Below are 20,235 nucleotides of genomic sequence, written 5' to 3'. Positions count from 1 at the left end.
TTCTACAAACCATTGCATGGTTCTACTTTGCTTAAGCTTGTCATGAAATGAAAGGGTGGTGGTCACAGAGGTCAACATGTTGCAAGAGACAGAAGGAAACAATCGGGGGTTTTTTGTTTAATTTTTGTAGAGTTGCACTGATCATGTATACAGGTAACTGAAACCCCACCCCTCACCCTGTCCCCAGCATTGGGCAACCTGGAGATGGTGGGCTCCAACAATATTCTCTGCCAGAACATTCCTTTGTCTTAAGACACTGTGGACTGTGAAGCCTGAAGGTGGACATTAGTTCAGGCAACTCACACTGAGATGGGTAAGAGACCAGAATTAGAAGGTGGCTGGAGCTAGAAAGGCTGATGGGTAAAGCAAATTCCCACATTCTTGCTGGCTCTTGCCAGTACTTTTGACCTGCTTGAGGAGGAGGAGGTCCTGTTAGCAATATAAGGAGCTGCAGCTTGAAAGAAAGGGAAAGCCAGTTCAAGAAAAGATAGTCTTCATCCCCAGAGATGAAACTAATCAGGGCTGCTAATTCAGCCCAATAATTAAAACCCGCTCTTCCTGCTCACTGACTATGTTCAGAGGAAGGAGCAAGTGGTTAACTGGGCACAGCCTGGGCAGCCAGCTCAGCCTGCTGGGGGGTTCTGCCCATCAGTTCTTGGCCAGCAATGAATCGTGACCCCAGTCCTGTCCTTGCACACCTGATCTCCAGTTATGACACCAACAGCTCACATGTGCCCAGGCCTCCCCACAGCCAGGATGCTGCAACTCCTCTTTATTCCTTAAGAAAAATAAACAGTGGAAAACTCCAGCCTCAACATTTAACCCATTGCCTTTTCCACAGCGAAGCAATACAGGGTTTCATCGGAGCTTCAAGCCTGAAATTCAACAGGAGACACATCAGGGGGCTTGGACAAATCAGGCGGCCATGGGGCTTCCAGCCTGTGGAGATGCAAGTTCCAACTGAGCACGCTCCACATGCTGAGAGGCATCAAACTATTCTCTCCATAGTCACCCAAGTAGCCACGATGCTTGGACGTCCATGCACTGGTGTGATCGCATTGTACATGAACAACTCTGAGAGCCTTCCAGGGAACATACCGCAGCAGTTACTCATTTAGTGCTTGTCTCCACACAACAATCACTAGACAATCCCCAAGAATGTAGAATGGATATCCCAGGTCTGATTGGCCTGTATATATCCTTCAAAAAACCCACAGTAATGCTGCTTAAAACACCAACAGAGAGGACATTAATCTTCCTCACTGGGAGTGCAGGGTGGGGTGTAAGGCAGCGATGTAGCAGACGGACAGCATCAGACAGTGCTTGCTTAAAAGGTTTTGCACAGCAGCCAGCAGCAGGCACAGGGGAGAACACACACTGCTCTGGGTTAGGCAGGTTCACAGGGAGCAGGGGATCAGCTGCAGCTGGGCTGTTCCCTACAGCACTGCTGTCTTGTACAGGACAGATATGGTGACATGTTTAGGGCCTAAGCAGCAGCCATGCCTAGAACCACACCTGACTCATGTGCAGGTCCTCCTTTAGCCACTTCCCAGGCTGAGCTCACTATGGATACCATAATTTTCCTTCACAGACTGAAACAGCAACCTAGGTAACATTCTATCCCACATGTTTATGATGGTCCTTGTGGGTCTGTCTCAGTTTGAAGAGACTGGAAAGTTTGCTAAAGAGGATGAGTTATGAGACAAACCAAACTCCTCTCTCTCAGCAATTGTGCATTCAAAATGAAGGGGTTTTAATCGAGGAAGTGTGGAAAAAAACAGAAGAAATAACAACTCTTTATTAAAAGATATATGTATGTTGGCAAGAACAGTAACAGAACACAAAAAACTAGGCAATAGTCCTGTACCCCCCCCAAAAAAAAAAGTCCCCTTCAAACAATAGGGAAAAAAAAAAAGTCTGAATGAATACTTCTCTGTCCTTCAGCGCAGTTCTGTCACGGCCGGCAGGGGCGCTGTTGGGTCGCCGGAGGCGCAGAGCCTGCAGTTCTCCGTGCTGACCTGCAGGGGCGCAGTCGGGCTCTGGCGGTCACCGCGCGGGGAGGGGTCTGGGGGGTGGTCTCGGATCTCGGGAGAAGCCGAAAAGAAACAATGGGAGGCCCTTCTCCCAGTGGAAGAAGGGCAGAAGGAAAAGCAGTCCACCCACACAGGACTCACTGTTGTTCTCAGATGACAGCGCCCCAAAGCTCCTCCTTTTCTCCCAGCGAGCACAGAGACTCTTCGATGAAAGCCCAGTAGATCCCGGCTGGAGTCATGAGGCAGCGTGCAAGCCGATCGGGGCCGGTGGTCAGGCCTCACCAGGACAAAAAGCCAGAAAGACCGGCTTCCAGGCCCCCTCTCCAAAAATGCCAGGTCCGTCTCCCCAGTCTGATCTCTCCCCTCCCAGAAGAGCCAGCCACCTCCTCCCAAAACTCCTCCCCTCTTCCCCCAGCCTCTGATGGGCCATTCGGTAGGAATGCAGCTTGGCCAGCTAGATTCTTTTGTAAGGCTAATTGACCTTTTTTCCATTTGGACTCCATTTGGTCTTTCTTACAGTGGGAGGCAGGGGAAGAAAATTCTCCTGGATTTCTAACCTATAACAGGGTCCCTTCCAACTTTGCATATTCTGTGAAATCTGCAGTTTTGGGAAAGCAGAGATAAGACAGAGTTGCAGAGTGAAGCTCTATTGTGGTCTACTGCCACAACTCAAAGGAAGGACAATCCTTCATTGCTAATGTGTCTACCAAGGACATTCCCAAATTCCCACACTATGCAGATCCCACTCAAAGCACTGTGCATGCTTCAGAGGAGAGTTCTGAACTGTAAATGGCCAAACACAGCAGGAGTTGTAGGAGTGAGGTCTGGCTGGAAGGCTCTGGAGGATGAACGCCACAGACACACAGCACGCTGGCTGAGAGGCCACTGTGTCCAGCTCACCCAGAAGAGCAGTTTCTGTGGGTGTAGTTCCCTCCTGTCAGCCAAGGCAGTATAGCACGTGAGGGGGGTTTTATGCACTCACTGGAAGAACAGAAGTGGGGGTATGATTTCTCCATCTAAAGAACATCCCCTGCTCAAGGGGAATTACTACATTATTCTACATTAAGCAGCCTTAAATATTTAAATTATTTGGATATTTAAGTCTATTTATAATCTTGCTGAAGAACATAACAATCCCTGTGTAGTACAGAACATCATGGAATGTTGCCCCTAAAAAGGCACTGAACTGAACCCTCCCCAGGGATAAGAACTGTCTGTCTCACTGGCAGCCTTGGGCAGGATGTCACAGCTCCAGAGCACAGTCCCCTGTATGGAAGGCCTGAAAATTTATGTGTAATTTTTCCCGCTTCAGACAATAAAATTCATGAGTGTAGCTACACTGAAATAGATTACTGACTGATTTATAAAAGCAGACATCTACAGCACACAATGAAGTAACAAAATACAGAGGTTTATTGACAATCGCATGTTCTGTCATTTGATTTCCAATCTCCTTCTGTCCCGAAGAAAAGCTCAGATCAATCTTACTTGATGAGTTGAAAACATTGTTTAGATTCCAAAGAAAGAAATGCAAGAAAATTAACATAGTTTAACTAATTTAAGGCCTAGTTAGAAGTTGCTGTTTAAAAGACAGGCACTGCAGCCAATGCACATCAGGGACTAAAAGATGCCAAATGCTCAGTATTGCAGACGGCACCAGAGCCTGCAATGCAGGAAGCAGCCTCTGGTCAACTTTCCCACATGACAGCCTCCTGTCAAGTACTGGAACAAGGAGCTGAAACAGATAGATGTGTCTGAGACAGCCAGAGGCTAGAGAGCACAGACTCAGGAGCAGCTGCTAGGAAATACATGTTTGGAAGTAACAAAAGTCCATTCCAGGGTTGTAGTTTGAGTCACTGCCTTGTTTTCCTAGGGGGACAAATAACAGGCAGCTCCAAAGCAATCTGAAAGGTACAAAGACACTGAAATACCTATTCTCCATAGCTGTTTTACCCTTAGCATTGCCCCATATATTTCACGATTTGAAAAGGCAAATAAGTGTCCAAGCAATCACCCACCCTGCTGCCACAAGGGGAACTGTGGCCTGGAGAGCACCACCATCACAGAGAGGTTTAGCACCTGGCCCAGCATCCCCTCACTGGCAGCACTTCCCAGGGAACCTGGGCTAGAACAGCAGTGGACATACAGATAAGGCCACTTGTTCTTTGGTGTACCTGAACAACTCCTGTTTGATACATCAGATTTAAAAAGTCACTATTCAATACATTGAACAGTCAGCACCTAATGTTAACATTCATATATCAAAGTTGTGGGTACAATCAAAAAGTCCATTCAGAGAACAAACCCTACCCCAAAAATGTCTGTGCAAAACATGCACATCTTCCAAACATGATTTACAATAGCCAGCACTAACAGAAGGTTTGTATTGCTTAAGTCTTTGTTTTTCCAACTAGGATAGTCTACAGCAAAAACAACTATGGCTTGGTGAGAACCCACACAGCTCTCCCAACCTTACCAACAAAAACGTGAGGCAGTCAAAGGCAAAGGCAAGGCTCACCAAAGACAGGAGAATTCACTAACAGAGTCAGCACAGACAAAACAAACAGGAAATTCACTGTGGTGGAGAGAAGAGTCATAGTTTCCATGGGGTGCAAAGTGAAAACCTGTGCCAAAGATAAGGCATTTCCACACATGCTGGGTCAGAGTGACCTGGCTGGACACCTGGGCATATTCTCCATGGTAACTGTAAACTTCAAGTTGCCTCTGTGCAGAGTACCATAAAGCTGTTTTTTGCACCCACATCTTTACCAGAACGTGTGCAAGCACTCAACCAGGGCACTTTTAAATAAAAGTCTTCTAGAAGCACCTACGTGAAATAGTATGTTGGACTGCCACGTGCCAAGATCCAGTCATTGTAATCAGCAGATTACCAAAGGCATCAGAAAGGCCTGAATACCTGAGAGGGGAAGACCACAATCTTTATAAACGTAGCGATGGTTTATGAGTATAAAAGAAACTTTCAGCATATTTTGTCCTTGTATCAGCAATCACATGTTGCAAAGCAAGAAAGGAGAAAGAGAACCAAAGACTGAAGACACTTCTAGCAGTGGCAGCACTACTTGTTCCAGTGGAACATGTTTACATTCATGTGACTGCAAGTCAGCTCATGCTGTGAAGCTGCATCCCACTGCTATGGGGAAAGCCCAGCCTACCTGCTGTACTTTGGAATCTCCAGGCTGCTCCCCATTCACGATCTTTGACATGTTGACTGCATGGGCAAGCCTGACTCCCCTAGAGTGTCCTGAGCCACGAGCTAGCTAACAACCTAACAGTCTGAGGAACTCACCACAAAGTAGCACTGATCTTTCACAAAGTTACACTAATGTCCCCTCTGCCACCCACCCAGGCAGGCCAATACTTACATCTTCCACAGGGCACCCGTTCCCTCCCCAGCCCGCCCTCCCCAAATCACCAGGTTACCTTTCCTACACACTCTAACATAACCCTCATCCATCTGCCTAAGAATCTACCCACAAGTAATAGTCTATAAACTGACCTCGCCACCACAGACAAGAGTTTCTGTGCAGACTCCATTAGGGACAGTGCCCTGATGACCCTAATAGAAGGCAATGCTGGATTTCCCCCCGGGTGGATTGAGGACTTTGTTGTGTGAGCGTGGCCTTGGCCCCAGGCGGGGCTCGTGATTGTCTATCTTGGGTTCTGGCTCCTTGCATCGCTCCTCTTTGCCCACATCTTTTTTCTTGCCTCCATCTTCCAGCTGTGGTTTGACATTTTCTGTAGCTGCATAAAAGAAAAGGGATTAGATCATTACATCACCATTCTTAGTCCACAAAGTGCCTCATTTTCTGTAGACTCTATTATTTCCCATGTCTCCCATCCCCAGCACACCAAGGTTTCCCATTATCTGTTCATTTTTCCTGAAGGAAACAGGTGCTGAGAAAAGAATTTCACTTTCCACAACAATTCCTCTCTTCCTTCAGCAATCTTTCTAAGGAGAATGGGGAGGCTCAGCAATACACCTTCAGAATGATTTTGGCAGTTTCAGGAAATTAAGAGATACAAAGTACCAATCGATCCTTTCATCCTGAGTTGAAAAGCAGGGTTCCCATCACTCTTTAAAAACTGGCTGAGCAATAATACATTTTTTCAGTCAGCTATTTGTTATTTACAATTACAGAAGGCCAAGATTACACACTTGAAGGAGATGGCAAGGGAGGAAGAAATAACCTGATAGGATGTTTTGCTATATACAAATTCCATATATATCTATATATACACACATGGTATCAAGCAAAGCATAAACACACAGACATAGAGTAGCAAGACTCATGCCTGTGTTCTCCTCAAAGAAGGAAGAAAGCCATCTCCCTTAGACAAGAGATTAGGTCTCTGACTTCTCAGAATATTATCCCAAAAACATGAGACTAAGGCTGGTGTTTAAGTGGAAGCATAAGAAACTATTCCTCAGAGCATATCTTCTCAAAGAGCACAGAGAAAGGAATCTCTCTTGCTGACCTTCTAGCTTCCTTGGAGTTTCATCTTCTTTTAAGACAATGTGATCCTGCAAAGAAATCAAGAACTGTCTTAGTGTATTATCGTTCTCAAACATCAAGTCTGTCACAAAAACCTTCTGAAAGTTTTGCTTTCTTTCTGATCTAAGTTCATATGTTGATCACAGTAAAAGCAAACAGCTGCAGGCACCGTGTGCAGCTCTTCATCCCCTCCTCCACTACAGAACCCCAAAAGCAGGGGGACAAAACTCCTGTTATGGCAAGGTGCCCATCTCAGACAATTCATTGAAACATGGGTGAAGAGGTTACAGTGGATCATCCAAAATGGTAAGCACAGCAGAGCTGGGCTAAGAGCTGGACTCCATCTTAGAGGTCTTCTCCAACCTTAAGGATTCATTGATCGTAAGGTCTGGAATTACCATTCCTGTTGAGCACCCACTACCACCCAGGAGAAGTTTGGCACACACAACTAGAACACAAGTAGCTCCTGAGGACCTTATTTATATTCAGCAATTCCTGTCTTCAGCAAGTATCCCAACGGTCAGGTAATAAACAAAACCTCTTAAGACCACTTCCCCAACAATCCCAACTGACTGTCACAAATACAGAGTCACACTTTAGAGAGGTGTGTTTTCCCAGCCATGAAACTCAATTTGCAGTAGTTTTTGTAAATATGCTGTCTCCTTTCCACCCCAGTATTTCCCACAATTCCAATACTCTAATTAAAGACAGGAATTTCTGAAGTGTTGTCCTCCATTTAGTCAGGAATTCATGGGAATTAATGTTACATTTCTAAAAAGGAAACAGTGACCATCCCAATAAAGGGGTACAGAGGAACAAAGCAAAGCCCTCTCCTACACCAGCAGCACTACTCTTGACAAAACCTAGTTCCCAGTTTTATTTTTCCTCCTACTTTCTTACTGCCCCAAACACTACTCAGAATATGCATAAAAGGTTAAGCTTTTCTTGCACACTCTGTTATTAATATTGTTGCTGTTACTGTTAATTTCTTATTTCATTGCTGTTTCCAGCAAATTGTTCTTATCTCAACCCGTGATCTTCACCTTTTGTGCCTCCAATTCTCTCCTCCAGTTCTGCCATGGGGGAGGGCGGAGTGAGCAAGTGGTGTGAGGTTTGGAGTGTTTCAGTGGGGACACTAAATTGGGGAATACCATTCCTAAGCCACAACAGACTTATTTGGCACCCAACATGGGGCATGAAGGGTTGAGATAATAACAGAGCTGTCCAGAGTGAGTTGGAAACAAATTTGATCTAAGCATTTGTTGTATTAGGTAGGGAGCCACTGGTCAAAATGTTGCTTGGTCTGTTCATGTGGGTGTGGTACCTAATCCTGTATATATTCCCATATATGCAATATGTGCTCCTTGTGATGATTTTTTCAGAGCAGGGAGAGGGATCAGGATTGCTTTGTTGCTGCACTGTGGGATATTGGTTTATGACATGATAACATCAAGGGCAGCGAGGGTCATTTGGGATGTCTGTTCAGTGCTGCTCTCCTGCCCTTACCTTTGGGAGTCCACTAATAATCATACCCAGTCTGTGGGAAGAACAGGGGAGAATGATTTACCCCAGCTTTTCACCCCTTTTTCCTCCTTCAGGCTTGTTACAACAGCCTTTGAGAATCTTGAATTCCCTTTGGATGTTAATGAAAGCATGTTCTTGTTGTTAAGTCTGCCAGGTCTCCTCAGTGCAGTCCACACTGCACTTAGTCAAGAAAGAGATTTCTATGGAGGTTATTTGGACATCTGCACCAAGGGTGGATAGTCATGAGTGCCATGGAATGTGGGAGAAAATGGGCCAGCTTTTGGAGAAATGGTTTGGAAGTTCACCTCTGAACAACCACAGGACCCTGATGAAGTGGAGAATCTTTGACAAGAGAATGCTGTGGCAACTCCAGAGAACTTATTGCAACGTGCTGGGCCCTGGCTGCTATTTATTAGACACTGCTCATCACCAGACAGAACCCTCAGGGGGAGGAGAAGGAAAGCAGAGCAACAGGCACCATGGCCACTCAAACTGCAGCTGAACCAGAGGAACAACTTGTGCCAGTAGCAGGCAACCCTATACAGAAGAAGAAATCCAAGACCAAATCAGTTCTCCCAGTGAGGGATGAGGAGGAAGCAGGGCCCTCAGAACAGGAGGAAGAGGCAGGGCCAGAGATAAGAGGCAGGGCCAGCTGCAAGATATGTAAAAAGATTTCAGCCTCCAGCTGAGAGAGCCCCTGGTGACCTGGCTGCTCCAGAGCTGGGATATTGCGGCCCACAATATGAAACCAGATGGTGGTGGTGAAGCAAAGCAAGTGGGATCCCTGTCCTGGGATACGGGCATCTAACACAGGATTGGGAAGAGAACAGAAACTCTCAGCCTCTGCAGGCGACTCCTGTCAGGTGTGAAGGAAAGGCACCCTTTTCCAAGGATGTTCTAGTAGTGGACCCAAGCAGGTGGAACACCATGGAGAAAGGTATCAGCTGTGCTGGAGGTAATCCATAGGGATTCAAATAACAAGCAGTGCCCTGTAGATCCAGATGAGGACCAGTGCACACAATCCCTGGGGCAGAAGTTTATACGGACAGCACCATCGTCGTACACTGACTCATTGGCAGTGATGTCAACGAAAGGAGGAGAACAAACTGACACCACTGACAATACCACACCAACTGGGACTCTGTGAGCCCCATCCAGGACATAATTTGTGAACCAGAGAGCCAGGGAGCGGTCAGCAAGATTTGCACCCCCTTTAATAGCCCTACAGGGCCAGTGTGTAAGTCCAGTGGAGAGTGGAGACTGACAGTGGACTATCGTGGCCTGAAGTCACCCCACCACTGATGCCGCTGTGTTGGACATGTTGGAACTTCAGTACAAACTGGAGTCCAAGGCAGCCACCATCGACACTGCTAATGAGTTCTGCTCTACCCCTTTGGCAGCAGAGTGCAGGCCACAGCTGGCTTTCATCTGGAGGGGTGTGCAGTACACCTGGAACCAATTGCCCCAGGCTGGAAACACAGCCCACCGTTTGCCATGGACTGATCCAGACTGCACTGGAAAAGGGTGAGGCTCCAGAACACTTACACTACATTGATGACATCATCATGTGGGGCAACATGGCAGAGGCAGTTTTTGAGAAAGGGGAGAAGATAATCCAGACCCTCCTGAATGCTGGTTTTGCCATAAAGCAAAGTAAGGTCAAGGGACCTGCCCAGGAAATTCAGTTTTTAGGAGTAAAGTGGCAAGACAGACATTGTCAGATTCCAATGGATGTGGTTAAGAAAACACCAGCTATGTCCCCAGCAACCAGCAACAAGGAAACACAGGCTTTCCTGGGCACTGTGAGTTTTTGGAGGATGATTATTCCAAATTACAGTCAGTTTGTCAGCCTTCTCTATCCAGTGACATGGAAGAATGATTTCAAGTGGGGCCCTGAGCAACAACAAGGTTTTGAACACAATAAACAGGAGACTGCTCATGTAGTAATCCTTGGGCCAGTCAGGACAGGATAGGATGTAAAAAACTGTGCTCTACACTGCAGCCAGGGAGAACGGTCCTTACTGGAGTCTCTGGCAAAAAGTACCTGGGGAGAGACCCAAGGATGACTCCTGGGGTTCTGGAGTCAGGGATACAAAGGATCTGAGGCCTGTTACACTCAAACTGAAAAAGAGATCCTGGCAGCTTCTGAAGGAGTTTGAGCTGCCTCAGAAGTGACTGGCACTGAAGCACAGCTCCTCCTGACACCCTGACTGCCAGTGCTGGGCTGGATGTTCAAAGGGAAAGTCCCCTCCACACACCATGCCACTGCTGCCCCGTGGAGCAAGTGGATCACTGATCACAGAGAGAGCTCAGATAGGAAACCCCAATCACTCAGAGATCTTGGAATTCATCACGAATTGGCCTGAAGGCCAAAATTTCAGACCATCATCAGAAGAGGATGAGGAGAAGGTGACACGTGCTGAGGAGGCCCCACCATATAATCAGCTACCAGGAAATGAAAGGTGACACACTCTCTTCCCTGACAGTTTCTGCCGCATTGTAGGGACACATGCACAATGGAAAGCTGCCGTACGGGGTCCTATGCGGGGAGTCACAGAAGCCATTGAGGGAGACAAGGTGGATCAAGCAAGGCTGCAGAGCTGCAGGCTGTCCAGCTGCCTTTAGGTATCACTGAAAAAGAGAAATGGCCCACACTCTACCTCTCCACTGACTCGTAGATTGTGGCAAATGCTCTGTGGGAGTGGTTGAACCAAGGGAAAAAGGCCAATTGGCAGCTCAGAGGGAAATCCATCTGGGCTGCTGAAGTGTGGCAAGATATCACTGCCTGGGTAGGGAGATTGGCTGTGAAAGTCCATCATGTCAAGCTGCTGAAGAACAGCGCAACAACGGATTGAGCTGCCAAAATTTAAGTGTCTCAGGTGGATATGGAGTGGCAACAAAAGGGTGAATTATTTCTGGCTCTGTGGGCCCATAACGACTCAGGTCAACAGGGAAGAGATGCAACATCCAGAGGGGCTCATGATCAAGAGGTGGACTTAAATATGGACACCATCTCCCAGGTTATCCATAACTGTAGAACATGTGCTGCCAAGCAGGTAAAGTGTCTGTGGTGTGGGGGGCAACGGTCAAACTATAAATAGGGGGAGGCCTGGCAGATTGATTACATCACTCTCCCCAAACCTGCCAAGGCAAGTGCTACGTGCTGACAGTGGTGGGAATAAACACTGGATGGCTGGAGATGCACCCTGTGCCTCACAGCACTGCCTGGAGCACCATCCTGGGCCTGGAAAAGCAAGTCCTGTGGCAACACGGCACCCCAGAGAGAACTGAGTCAGACAATGGGACTCATTTCAAAAAAGGCCTCACAGACACCTGGGCCAGGGAGCACGGGATTGAGTAGATGTGACACATTCCCAGTTATGCACCAGCTTCTGGGAAAGTTGAACAGTACAATGCACTGTTAAAAACCACATTAAAAGCAATGGGTGGTGGGACCTTCAAACACTGGGATCTACATTTAGAAAAGGCCAGCTAGTTAGTTAACACCTGAGGCTCTACCAATCGAGCTGGTCCTGCCCAATCAAAACCACTATGTACCATAGAAGGGGATAAAGGCCCTGTGGGGCATACAAGGTATATATTGGGCAAGATAGTTTGGATTAGTCCTGCTTCAAGCAAAGGCAAACCCATCCATGGATTGTTTTTGCTCAAGGACACACCAAGTCCTTGAATTTTTGCACTTGATGGGTAATGCAGGACAGGGAAACACAATGTGTCCTTCAAAGGGATTTGATTTTTGGGTAAGAACAGTCTGTAATGTTGAATTGTATGACAGTGGTTGCTGAATGACACTGCCACTGTGTGCCATAGCTACCATGGACAATGAGGATGGATTGCTCCAGATACACCAGTCCTGAGCTCCCTGTGCAGCTTGAACCAGCTGACAGCACACCAAGCCTCCTGCCCTGGGAGACATTTTAGGATGGATAGAACCCACAGTCCTGGACTAAATGAACTCAAAAGACATCTTAGAGGTTCATTCATTGACTACGGAAATGACATGACGTAGATTGTATAGAATAAGGGGTAAATAATGTTCTGGTTCCGGCCAGGACAGAGTTAATTTCTGCACTAGCCAGGAGGTTATTCTATACCACCTCATTATCAACATAATAGCTACTCACTTATTAGTATCTACTTAGAGTAAGGCAGCAGGTTGTAAATCCGCTTATAGGGCACCTAAATACAGAAATAAAATAACTGGCAACGTATCCTGCTTTTTACCCAAACCCAGATTTGGTCATAACTACAAGCAACTATTACACATCACAGGTTTAAGATCTAAACCCAACTGTATAAAATATGTATAACAACTGTAATAACAATTACAGTTATTACAGTTGCAAAGAGACACTTTTATCTACCACAAATCAAGCATCTGCTGGGCCTGACACCATGGCTGATCTCAAGTTCACTTTTTCACTGTTGATCACTTAAGCCTAATCTCCCGCTGAAGTGCTTTCACAGTGACTGTAGATACAGGTACTTAAGGGAGACAAAGTGCACAGTCAGGCCACATGAAGGTTTATGACTGTAGCTCACTGATGTTCACCAAATTCCCAAATTTGAATCAAGATCACCTCTAGCAAACTGCAGAATAAGGAGAAATATCTCCTCCCTATCCACCTTAAATGCCTCTTGGCTCTGTCAAGAACTCCAGCTGCACCTCACAAGAATGATCAAAAGCTTTTTTCTCTTTTTTTTTTTTTGAACACATATCCAGAGTCTAATTAATACTTTTACAGCAAACTGCAGAGCCTGCAGAGATGAGATGCACCCAAAATAACAAGCTATCAAAGAGATTTTGGGAATATAACTGTCTAACTCAAAGTCCCTCTGTGCACAATTCAGGTCTGTTCTTAAAGAGAGCACAGTGACAGAGTGTGAGAGGACCCCTGGAGCTGCTTCTTGCTCTGACAGCAACAGAAGTACAAATACCTTGGGCTTGTTGGGGTGTGCTCGCACAATGCTGGGAGAGACAGGAGACCCAAAGATATCGCTCGTCTTCCCACCAGGTGGATTCATGCGCGGACGAGGCTGAGCAGAACTAGAGTCCTCAAAAATGCCACTTTCTTTTCCTCCTGCAAGGCAGTTGTTAGATTTTTTTTTTTCCAAGATGAGTTAGTTTTATCACTCTATATGAAAATATTTAAAAAGATATAGGAACTCAAGGACTTCCAGAGCCCTGCTGCCTAGGGACTTGCTTTTGTTTGCCTAGCTGAAAACCTTTGTTACAACAATTCACCAGTGGATCTCAGATTCAGGGCTGTGCCCACTGCAGCTAACTGCTGACACAGTTCTAGAATAGAACCTGTTTCCTTTCATCATTTCCTAGACCTCAACTTGGAAAGAATTAACATTTGGGTGATGTGCTAAAAAGTTTGCGAACATGCAGATCACTGAAATATTCATATATTCAAAAGTCTGAAGTGATTTGTTGTTCAAGCCTGCTCAATATGCAAAAATGCAACATAGAAAAGATCACAGTGTTCCACTTTAGAAACATGAAACCAGTTATGTGCTGCAACTCAGAGCCTAATAGCACAGAAAGAGGGGGTAGGTCTTACCTGGAGGGTTTGTTCTTTTTGGAATGTTTTGAGGTTGTTCTGATGCTCCAAAAATATTGGATGCCATCCGGTGTGGTCTGCTTGAAGAAGGCACTTCTTCTGTACTCCCAAAGAGATTACTAGAACCTCCTCCTGGGGGCTTCAATACCCTGCATCACAGAATGAGGAGCAAGATACAAAAGTTCATTTAAAATTTATAGCATTCAACATATTTGATGACCTCTTCCCATTCTCCCTTGTATGTAACTATTCTGACTTTAAATTACCTCAGGTAATTCTGCTGTGCCCAGCATCTGCTTTTCAAGAGCTGTTCTAATAAAGTATTCCCAAGTTAAGCACAAATTTTGCCAACCTCCTGGTGAGTCAATTTGATCATGAAGCTATCCATGATTACTTGAAATGATGCTAACGGTGCCAGCAGCACAAATGACTACTCTCCCTGTGGTGTTCCAGAAGCAACAGAAGATTAAGAGAAGGCATATGACTGGTTAGAGTTTTAAAAATAACCATTACAGAATCAGACTTTCTGCTAAACTGCACATACCAACTATGCATCCCTGATACAATTCAAACCCAACGACTTTTATTTAAAAGCAGACATTTCAGAACTGCTAAAAAATTTGCCAACTCAACCATCAGTTATCATAGTAGCTGGTGTAGAGTTCAGAACAAAGAAGTGGAATACCAAAAAGCCAGATTTTTAGTGGTCAAGCTGCAAATCCATTAAAACCAAAGCTTTGTACCAGAGGATATCAAACAGATCTGCAGAAAAATTGGAGGTTACAGCAGAAATGGACTGACTTCTAGAAAACGTACCAAAAGTCATGCTTGTCCTTGGGTAGTAAGTCCACGGTTAATGCCTATGTTTTGTACAACAAACTACAGGTCCAGCTCTGAAAAGGAACTGAACCACTACTTGGGAGCAGAATCGGTGGAATCAATTGGAAAATTAACAGAAAAAGCACAAGAAAGCAATGGATACTGAGGTATGGCTGAAAAGCAGTCTAGTGGAAAAGGACCTAGGGGTACTGGTGCCAGGGGCTGAACATGAGCTGGTGTGTGCCCAGGTGGGCAAGAGGCCAATGTATCAGAAATAGTGTGGCCACAGGACCAGGGCAGTGCCCATCCCCGTGCTGGCACTGCTGAGGCACCTCCAGCCCTGAGGGCAGTTCTGGGCCCCTCAGACAAGGGACACTGAGGGGCTGGGGCATATCCAGGGAAGGGAACGGAGCTGGGGAAGGGGCTGGAGCAGCAGGAGCGGCTGAGGGAGCTGGGGGGGCTCAGCCTGGAGAAAAGGAGGCTCAAGGGGGACCTTCTGGCTCTGCAACTCCCTGACAGGAGGGGGGAGCTGGCGGGGGGGGGCAGGCTCTACTCCCAGGGAACAAGGGACAGGACAAGAAGTAACAGCCTCAAGCTGTGCCAGGGGAGGTCCAGGTTGGACATCAGGAGGAATTCCTTCACTGGATGGGTTGTTAAATGTTAGAATGGGCTGCCTAGGGAGGTGGTGGAGCCACCATCCCTGGAGATGTTCAAGAAATGACTGAACGTGTCACTTAATGCTCTGGTCTAGTTGACAAGCAGAGGTTGGACTTGATGATCTCAGAGGTCTTTTCCAACTTTAATGATTCTGAGATTCTGCATCAGAAATAATCTTTACAGTTACATCTACTTGACCAATTACCCACAGCCTAAGCAGCTGAACTCAATTTTATTAATTCTCATCTGAACCCTTCATCTGGGATCTAAACCAGCCTTTACTTTTAAACCAAGATAACAGTTATAAATTGCAAGATCTTCATCCCACTCAACCTGAACACAAGTCAAACGTCAGTGAATTAATACGACCCCTCCTCTCCCTAGATGAGACTGCAGCACTCCACTTCAGGTGAGCTATCTCCAAGTATTTAAACCAGGGAGACTGAAGGAAAAGGGAACTCTATAGAAAAGTACTTTGGGAAGGGGCTTCTCTCACCTAATTTCAATGATTTTTGACTTTACCCATTCTTTTCAGATACTTTTTTTAAATGCATCTAGTCTCTCTTGCATTCCAAGTATACTCAGTATATGAGTAAAGAGATTGAAAGGAAGAAAAGTGTTATCTATTTGGCTGGAGTCTCTTGCACCACAGATTCACTCCCTTTACCATGCTGTTTGCTTAACACATGCCTACAAGCATAGAGGGGAATAACAAAATAACTACATTCAGACTTTTTTGGTGTAAGAACAACCACTCATAATTACTTCTCATTCCTGTAACGTGTTTTAAGATCTATTGTAAAAGAAAATTCTAGAGAAACACCATTTTAAGATTGAAAGTCTTGCTTATTCAGTAAACAAACTGAATTAAGCATCAAAAGAAATCCAACATTGATTAATCTTATATTGTCCTCCCATTTTCAGCTCAGTATCCACACTAAGAACACCCTACTGTTCAATGAATAAGCCAGAGGCATCACTAGTGGTGCTTATGAAGCACTTGGAAATCAGCACAAGCGACCTTTCCTGCCAGCATCACCCAAAATAACTCTACATACACAAAGTGCATTTGCCACCTCAATCTCAGAAACCTCTAAATGCTGAGAACCTTCCAAGCATTCCATAAACTTTCAAGTGACTGTGACACCAGGTTCATAAAATTCTAACGAATGCCAAGTCAGATAACTAAGTCATTCACAGGAATTACCAAAAACAATCTTGAGTACAGCAACAAAGTTTGCCAGCTGGTGACAGCAAAGGGGACAGGGCTTTGCACTCCTTCCCTTCAGCCAAAAACGTAGGAGAATACAAAGCTATTTTCCTGCTGTGGAGTCTCTAGAGCACTACTGGCTCCTTGTACTCCTGTGCACTCAGTTCTAGACCAGAGTGGGACATGAAGTCCCCCCACAGCAAATAAGAAAATCAGATTCTGCCTGTGAACCCCACCAAGCTCAGTGAGCCAGTGTGAGCTGCTTCAGCAGAGTACATGGAAATCCAACACGCACTGCATAGTAACTTCAGTTTATACTTTATAGTCATTTTAGTTTACGTTGGTATTATGTCAGTTTACAGAGACATTTTTGTGTCTTGTAGCCAGGTATGTTGGGTCTTTCTTCCTTTGGGAGAAGGGCAGAAGGGAAGGTGTTTTCTTTTTAAGCAGTAAAAAAAAATAATAAAATTGTCTTCTATGAAATCTAAATCTGCCTTTCTCCCCCTCCTCTCCAGCAAAACAGAAGTCTGCCAATTCATCTAGAATAGCTAAATCAAGAGCCCTACCCTGCAAGTTTGAAAGCCTCTACTAATTGCTTTGTTCTCTTCTGGTAGATTTGAAGAATTTTAATTAGTTCTTCTGAGCTTTTTTTCCTCTCTACATTTGAACATACTTGAATTTGAATGCGCTTTCCTCATTGAACCTTTCAGCCAACCTATGGAAGGGGTGCAAGACTTATCCACTACTTCAAGACACCTTCTACATAAATAAATACATATTTTTTTAGTTCTGCCTGAAAGTTAAACACTGAGCTCCCACCAGTTTTCAGACAGTTCTAACACAGAAGTAAAACAGGATGAATTGAGGGTAAGTTTAAGCAATGCTTCTTTACCATGTGTAACAGCAGAATGATACAAATCTGTCCTGCTTTGCTTTTAGAAACTCTTAGACATGCAATCCCTTGTTTCATTTTGGAAAAGCAAAGCTTCCTTAAAAACACAAAGTGTCATTATTAAAGTTTAATAAAATAAAACCAGGCAGTTAATTTGATTCAGCAAACCAGATGTTTGCTCTATTGTCGGGCACATTAGCAGGATCACTGGAAACACATCTCACTGGACAATTATTTAAGTGAAAGGTTTCATTTAAAATCTTTTTAGCATCATTTATTTCTAACAGCAATTTTGACGTTCTCAAAATGCAAAATGTCCTCAGAAAGATTTTCATCTTAGGATGAGTTTTTTTTTTTTTCCCACTTTCACAAGTGTTTGTAGTCACTGCAGGGATTTGGAATTAGGCTCAGTTTTAAACAGAGAAACTTCTACATATCAAGAACTGCAAAAGGATTTGCATTCCCACTAAATAAACTTTTGTTTAGGGAATGAACAGAACAAGCTGTGGACACAGTGTACCTTAAACCTGGTACCGAGCTGTGGGTGGCTCCATCTTTGCTCCCAGGAGGCACGAACACACCCCACGCCGCTGGGACAAAGCTGTGACACCCCCTTTGCTCGCTGTTAACTAACACCTTACAACGGGCTGCAGTCCAGCCCTGCCCAGTTTATACCTTAAACGTGGTTTCAAAGGTCCCGTGAGAACAGAGGCTTCCCAGGGACCATACCAAGGGCAGAGCATCCTCAAAAGTCTTTTACAACCAGGTCACAGCTCAGAGAGACTAGAACCCAGGTAAACGTAAAGCATTGTTACACAATTCCCAAACCCTTCCTTCCTTCCTTCCTTCCCTCCCTCCCGCACGCCACAGCCTCACAGACGGGTTAATCATTGCACTCGCTCCCTGCAGTACTCGGGAGATCTGCCCTCCTCCAAATATATAACAATATATTTCAACTTCGCAGGGCGGAAACAAGCCGGCGTTTGTGCTGGATCCTCCCTCTCACAGCCTCACGGAGCAGCCGCGCCCCTCCCCGGGGACCCCTCACCGGAGCTCCAGGGCCGGGCCGGGCACTGAAGTCCCGCAGGCGCTGCCCCAGCTCGGGCGGCCCCGCCGGGGGCGCACCGCGGCCGCTCCCGCCCACCCGGCCCAGCCCCGGGGTGCGGCACAGGGGAACTGAGGCACGGGGGGGGCACCGGCCCTGCGCCGGCCCCGGCACTGCAGGGACGGGACGAAGAGGCCCCTCAGCAGCGACACGACCCCCCTCAGCCAGCACCCCCCCGCCCGTCCCTCAGCCGGAGCGCCGCACCCCCCGCGACCGAATAAAGCCCCGCCGCGGGCTCCGCGCCGCCCAGCGGTTCTTCCTCCCACCCGAGCCTCCCCCGCTGCCGAACCTGGAGCTAGGCTTGGCCGGCTCGGCCTCGCCGCCCTGGAACATGGTGGCCCTCGGCGGCTCCGCTGCCCGGCCCCGCTCCGCCCGCGCCGGGGGAGCACCGGCCGGCCCGCCCTGCCTCGCGCTTGGCTGGAGTAGCTGCCCATCACACCCAACAACCTATCGAACGCGGCCCGCCCTCCCCTCATCCCGCCCCCCTGGTCGACCCCGTGGAGGGAGGGAAGCTTGAAACAAGCCGCGCCATCGATCCTCCTGGCTGCCTTCTATTGACTACATCGCGCGTCCGTCAGGGAAAACTGCGCAGCCATTGGTTAAAGACGGGCGGGGGGCGGGCAGCGGGAGGGCATTTAAAGCGGCGGGCGGGCAGGGCCCGCCCTGTGTCCGCTGAGGGCCTGCGGCAGCGCGTAGGGGCCTGGTCGGTGCCTCAGCCCCGCAGGCATTTCACCTGGAACCGCCGGGGCAGAGCAGAGACCAGGAGGGAAGATCATCATACGGAATACCCTCAGAGAGGACTTCGCGACTCACTGCCTCTCGGCATCGTCCCCGAGCTCAGGGACACGCGAGTAGCAGCCCCGGGCCCCGCAGCTCTCGGCAGCCGAACAGGATGCCTGGAACATCCGCGGGAGATTTAACGGGCTCCAGGGAGCGGAGCGGGAAGGGCACCAGGGCGCTGCAGCACAGGCAGTTTACTCAGTTGCTGGTCATTACACTTACTGAGGGAGCTCAAATATGTTTCCCCTCTCGGCAGGGAACCAAGTCCTCGAAACTCACCAAAAAAGATGCGGCGACCCAGGCAGAGCTCCCCAAAGACATGCAAAACATGCCAAAAGCCATGTAGCCGCCCGGGCTTCAGGCCGTAGGGATTGCCTGAACCTCTCAGTGGATTGTACAGAGATGGCAGCAGATGTGAGCAGGCGGATGAACTGCTCAGCCTGGAAGCAGAGTTACGAGACAAAGCAGAAAGGTTGAGAAGTTTTAGAGAATCAAAGAGGGAGACACTCTCCTCTGGCCTCCCTAAGACAGGAGCAGCCACCAGGAACAACTTCAGATCAAGGGGATCCTCTGTCCATCCCCCAGCAAGGAGCAGATACCAGCTGTGAAGGAAAAGCAGAATGGATAGTAGTCCATACTCGAAGAAGAAAGCAAAATCCTTTTTCACCCACCTCACTTTCCCCTCACGATATTCTCATAGGCAAGAAGTGTGAGTTGGTTGAGCGGACAGTGGGCTGGATTGAGAACTGGCTGAGTGGTAGATCCCAGAGGGACATGATCACTGGTACAGAGTCAGGTTGGAGCCTGTCACTTAGTGGTGTCCCCCAGGGCTCTATGCAGGGCCCAGTGTTGTTTAACTTGTTCCTCAATGGTTGGATGAAGGGGCAGCAAGTTTGCTGATGACACAAAGCTGGGAGCAGTGGCTAATACCTCAGAGGGCTGTGCTGCCCTTCAGAGGGACCTTGACAGGCTGGAGAGATGGGCAGACAGGAACCATCTGAAATTCCACAAGGGCAAATGCAGGTCCCGCACCTGGTGAGAAACAACTCCAGGCACCAGTACAGGCAGGGGGAGGGATCTGCTGGAGAGCAACTCTGCACAGAAAGACCTGGG

General features: G+C 47.1%; 1 protein-coding gene across 3 annotated transcripts; it reads right to left on the bottom strand.

Annotated features, from left to right (window-relative positions):
• Positions 1 to 3,428: 3,428 nt before the first annotated feature.
• JPT2 (Jupiter microtubule associated homolog 2) lies at positions 3,429 to 18,723 on the bottom strand. Of its 3 annotated transcripts, none has more exons than XM_051773439.1 (5): positions 18,632 to 18,723; positions 13,660 to 13,808; positions 13,031 to 13,173; positions 6,531 to 6,576; positions 3,429 to 5,795 (listed from the first exon to the last, which is right to left on the bottom strand). In XM_051773439.1, the coding sequence occupies exons 1-5, from the start codon at positions 18,673 to 18,675 to the stop codon at positions 5,611 to 5,613; spliced, it is 567 nt and encodes a 188-aa protein (XP_051629399.1). In that variant the 5' UTR covers positions 18,676 to 18,723; the 3' UTR covers positions 3,429 to 5,610. The 3 variants fall into 3 exon arrangements, with proteins under 3 accessions (XP_051629399.1, XP_051629309.1, XP_051629484.1); XM_051773349.1 differs by lacking the exon at positions 18,632 to 18,723 and adding an exon at positions 17,913 to 18,010; XM_051773524.1 differs by lacking the exon at positions 18,632 to 18,723 and adding an exon at positions 13,926 to 14,043.
• Between the last annotated feature and the right edge of the window lie 1,512 nt (positions 18,724 to 20,235).

This window comes from Manacus candei, unplaced genomic scaffold (genome assembly GCF_025592945.1).
Source record: "Manacus candei isolate 608988 ecotype Guabito, Panama unplaced genomic scaffold, ASM2559294v1 h1tg000002l, whole genome shotgun sequence".
NCBI classification, from domain to species: domain Eukaryota; kingdom Metazoa; phylum Chordata; class Aves; order Passeriformes; family Pipridae; genus Manacus; species Manacus candei.
Note: the sequence above shows the minus strand (reverse complement) of the source record. Positions and strands in the feature narration are given on the sequence as shown.

Bases quoted from the DNA above. Each gene is read 5' to 3' on its own strand.
- JPT2 (XM_051773349.1), bottom strand. From the start codon at position 17,980: ATGCTCTGCCCTTGGTATGGTCCCTGGGAAGCCTCTGTTCTCACGGGA. The intron at 13,174-13,659 runs GTAAGACCTACC...ACTGCCTTGCAG, and splicing joins AAAAAGAACAAACCCTCCAG to GAGGAAAAGAAAGTGGCATT. The intron at 5,796-6,530 runs GTCAGCAAGAGA...TCTTTTATGCAG, and splicing joins AACTCCAAGGAAGCTAGAAG to CTACAGAAAATGTCAAACCA.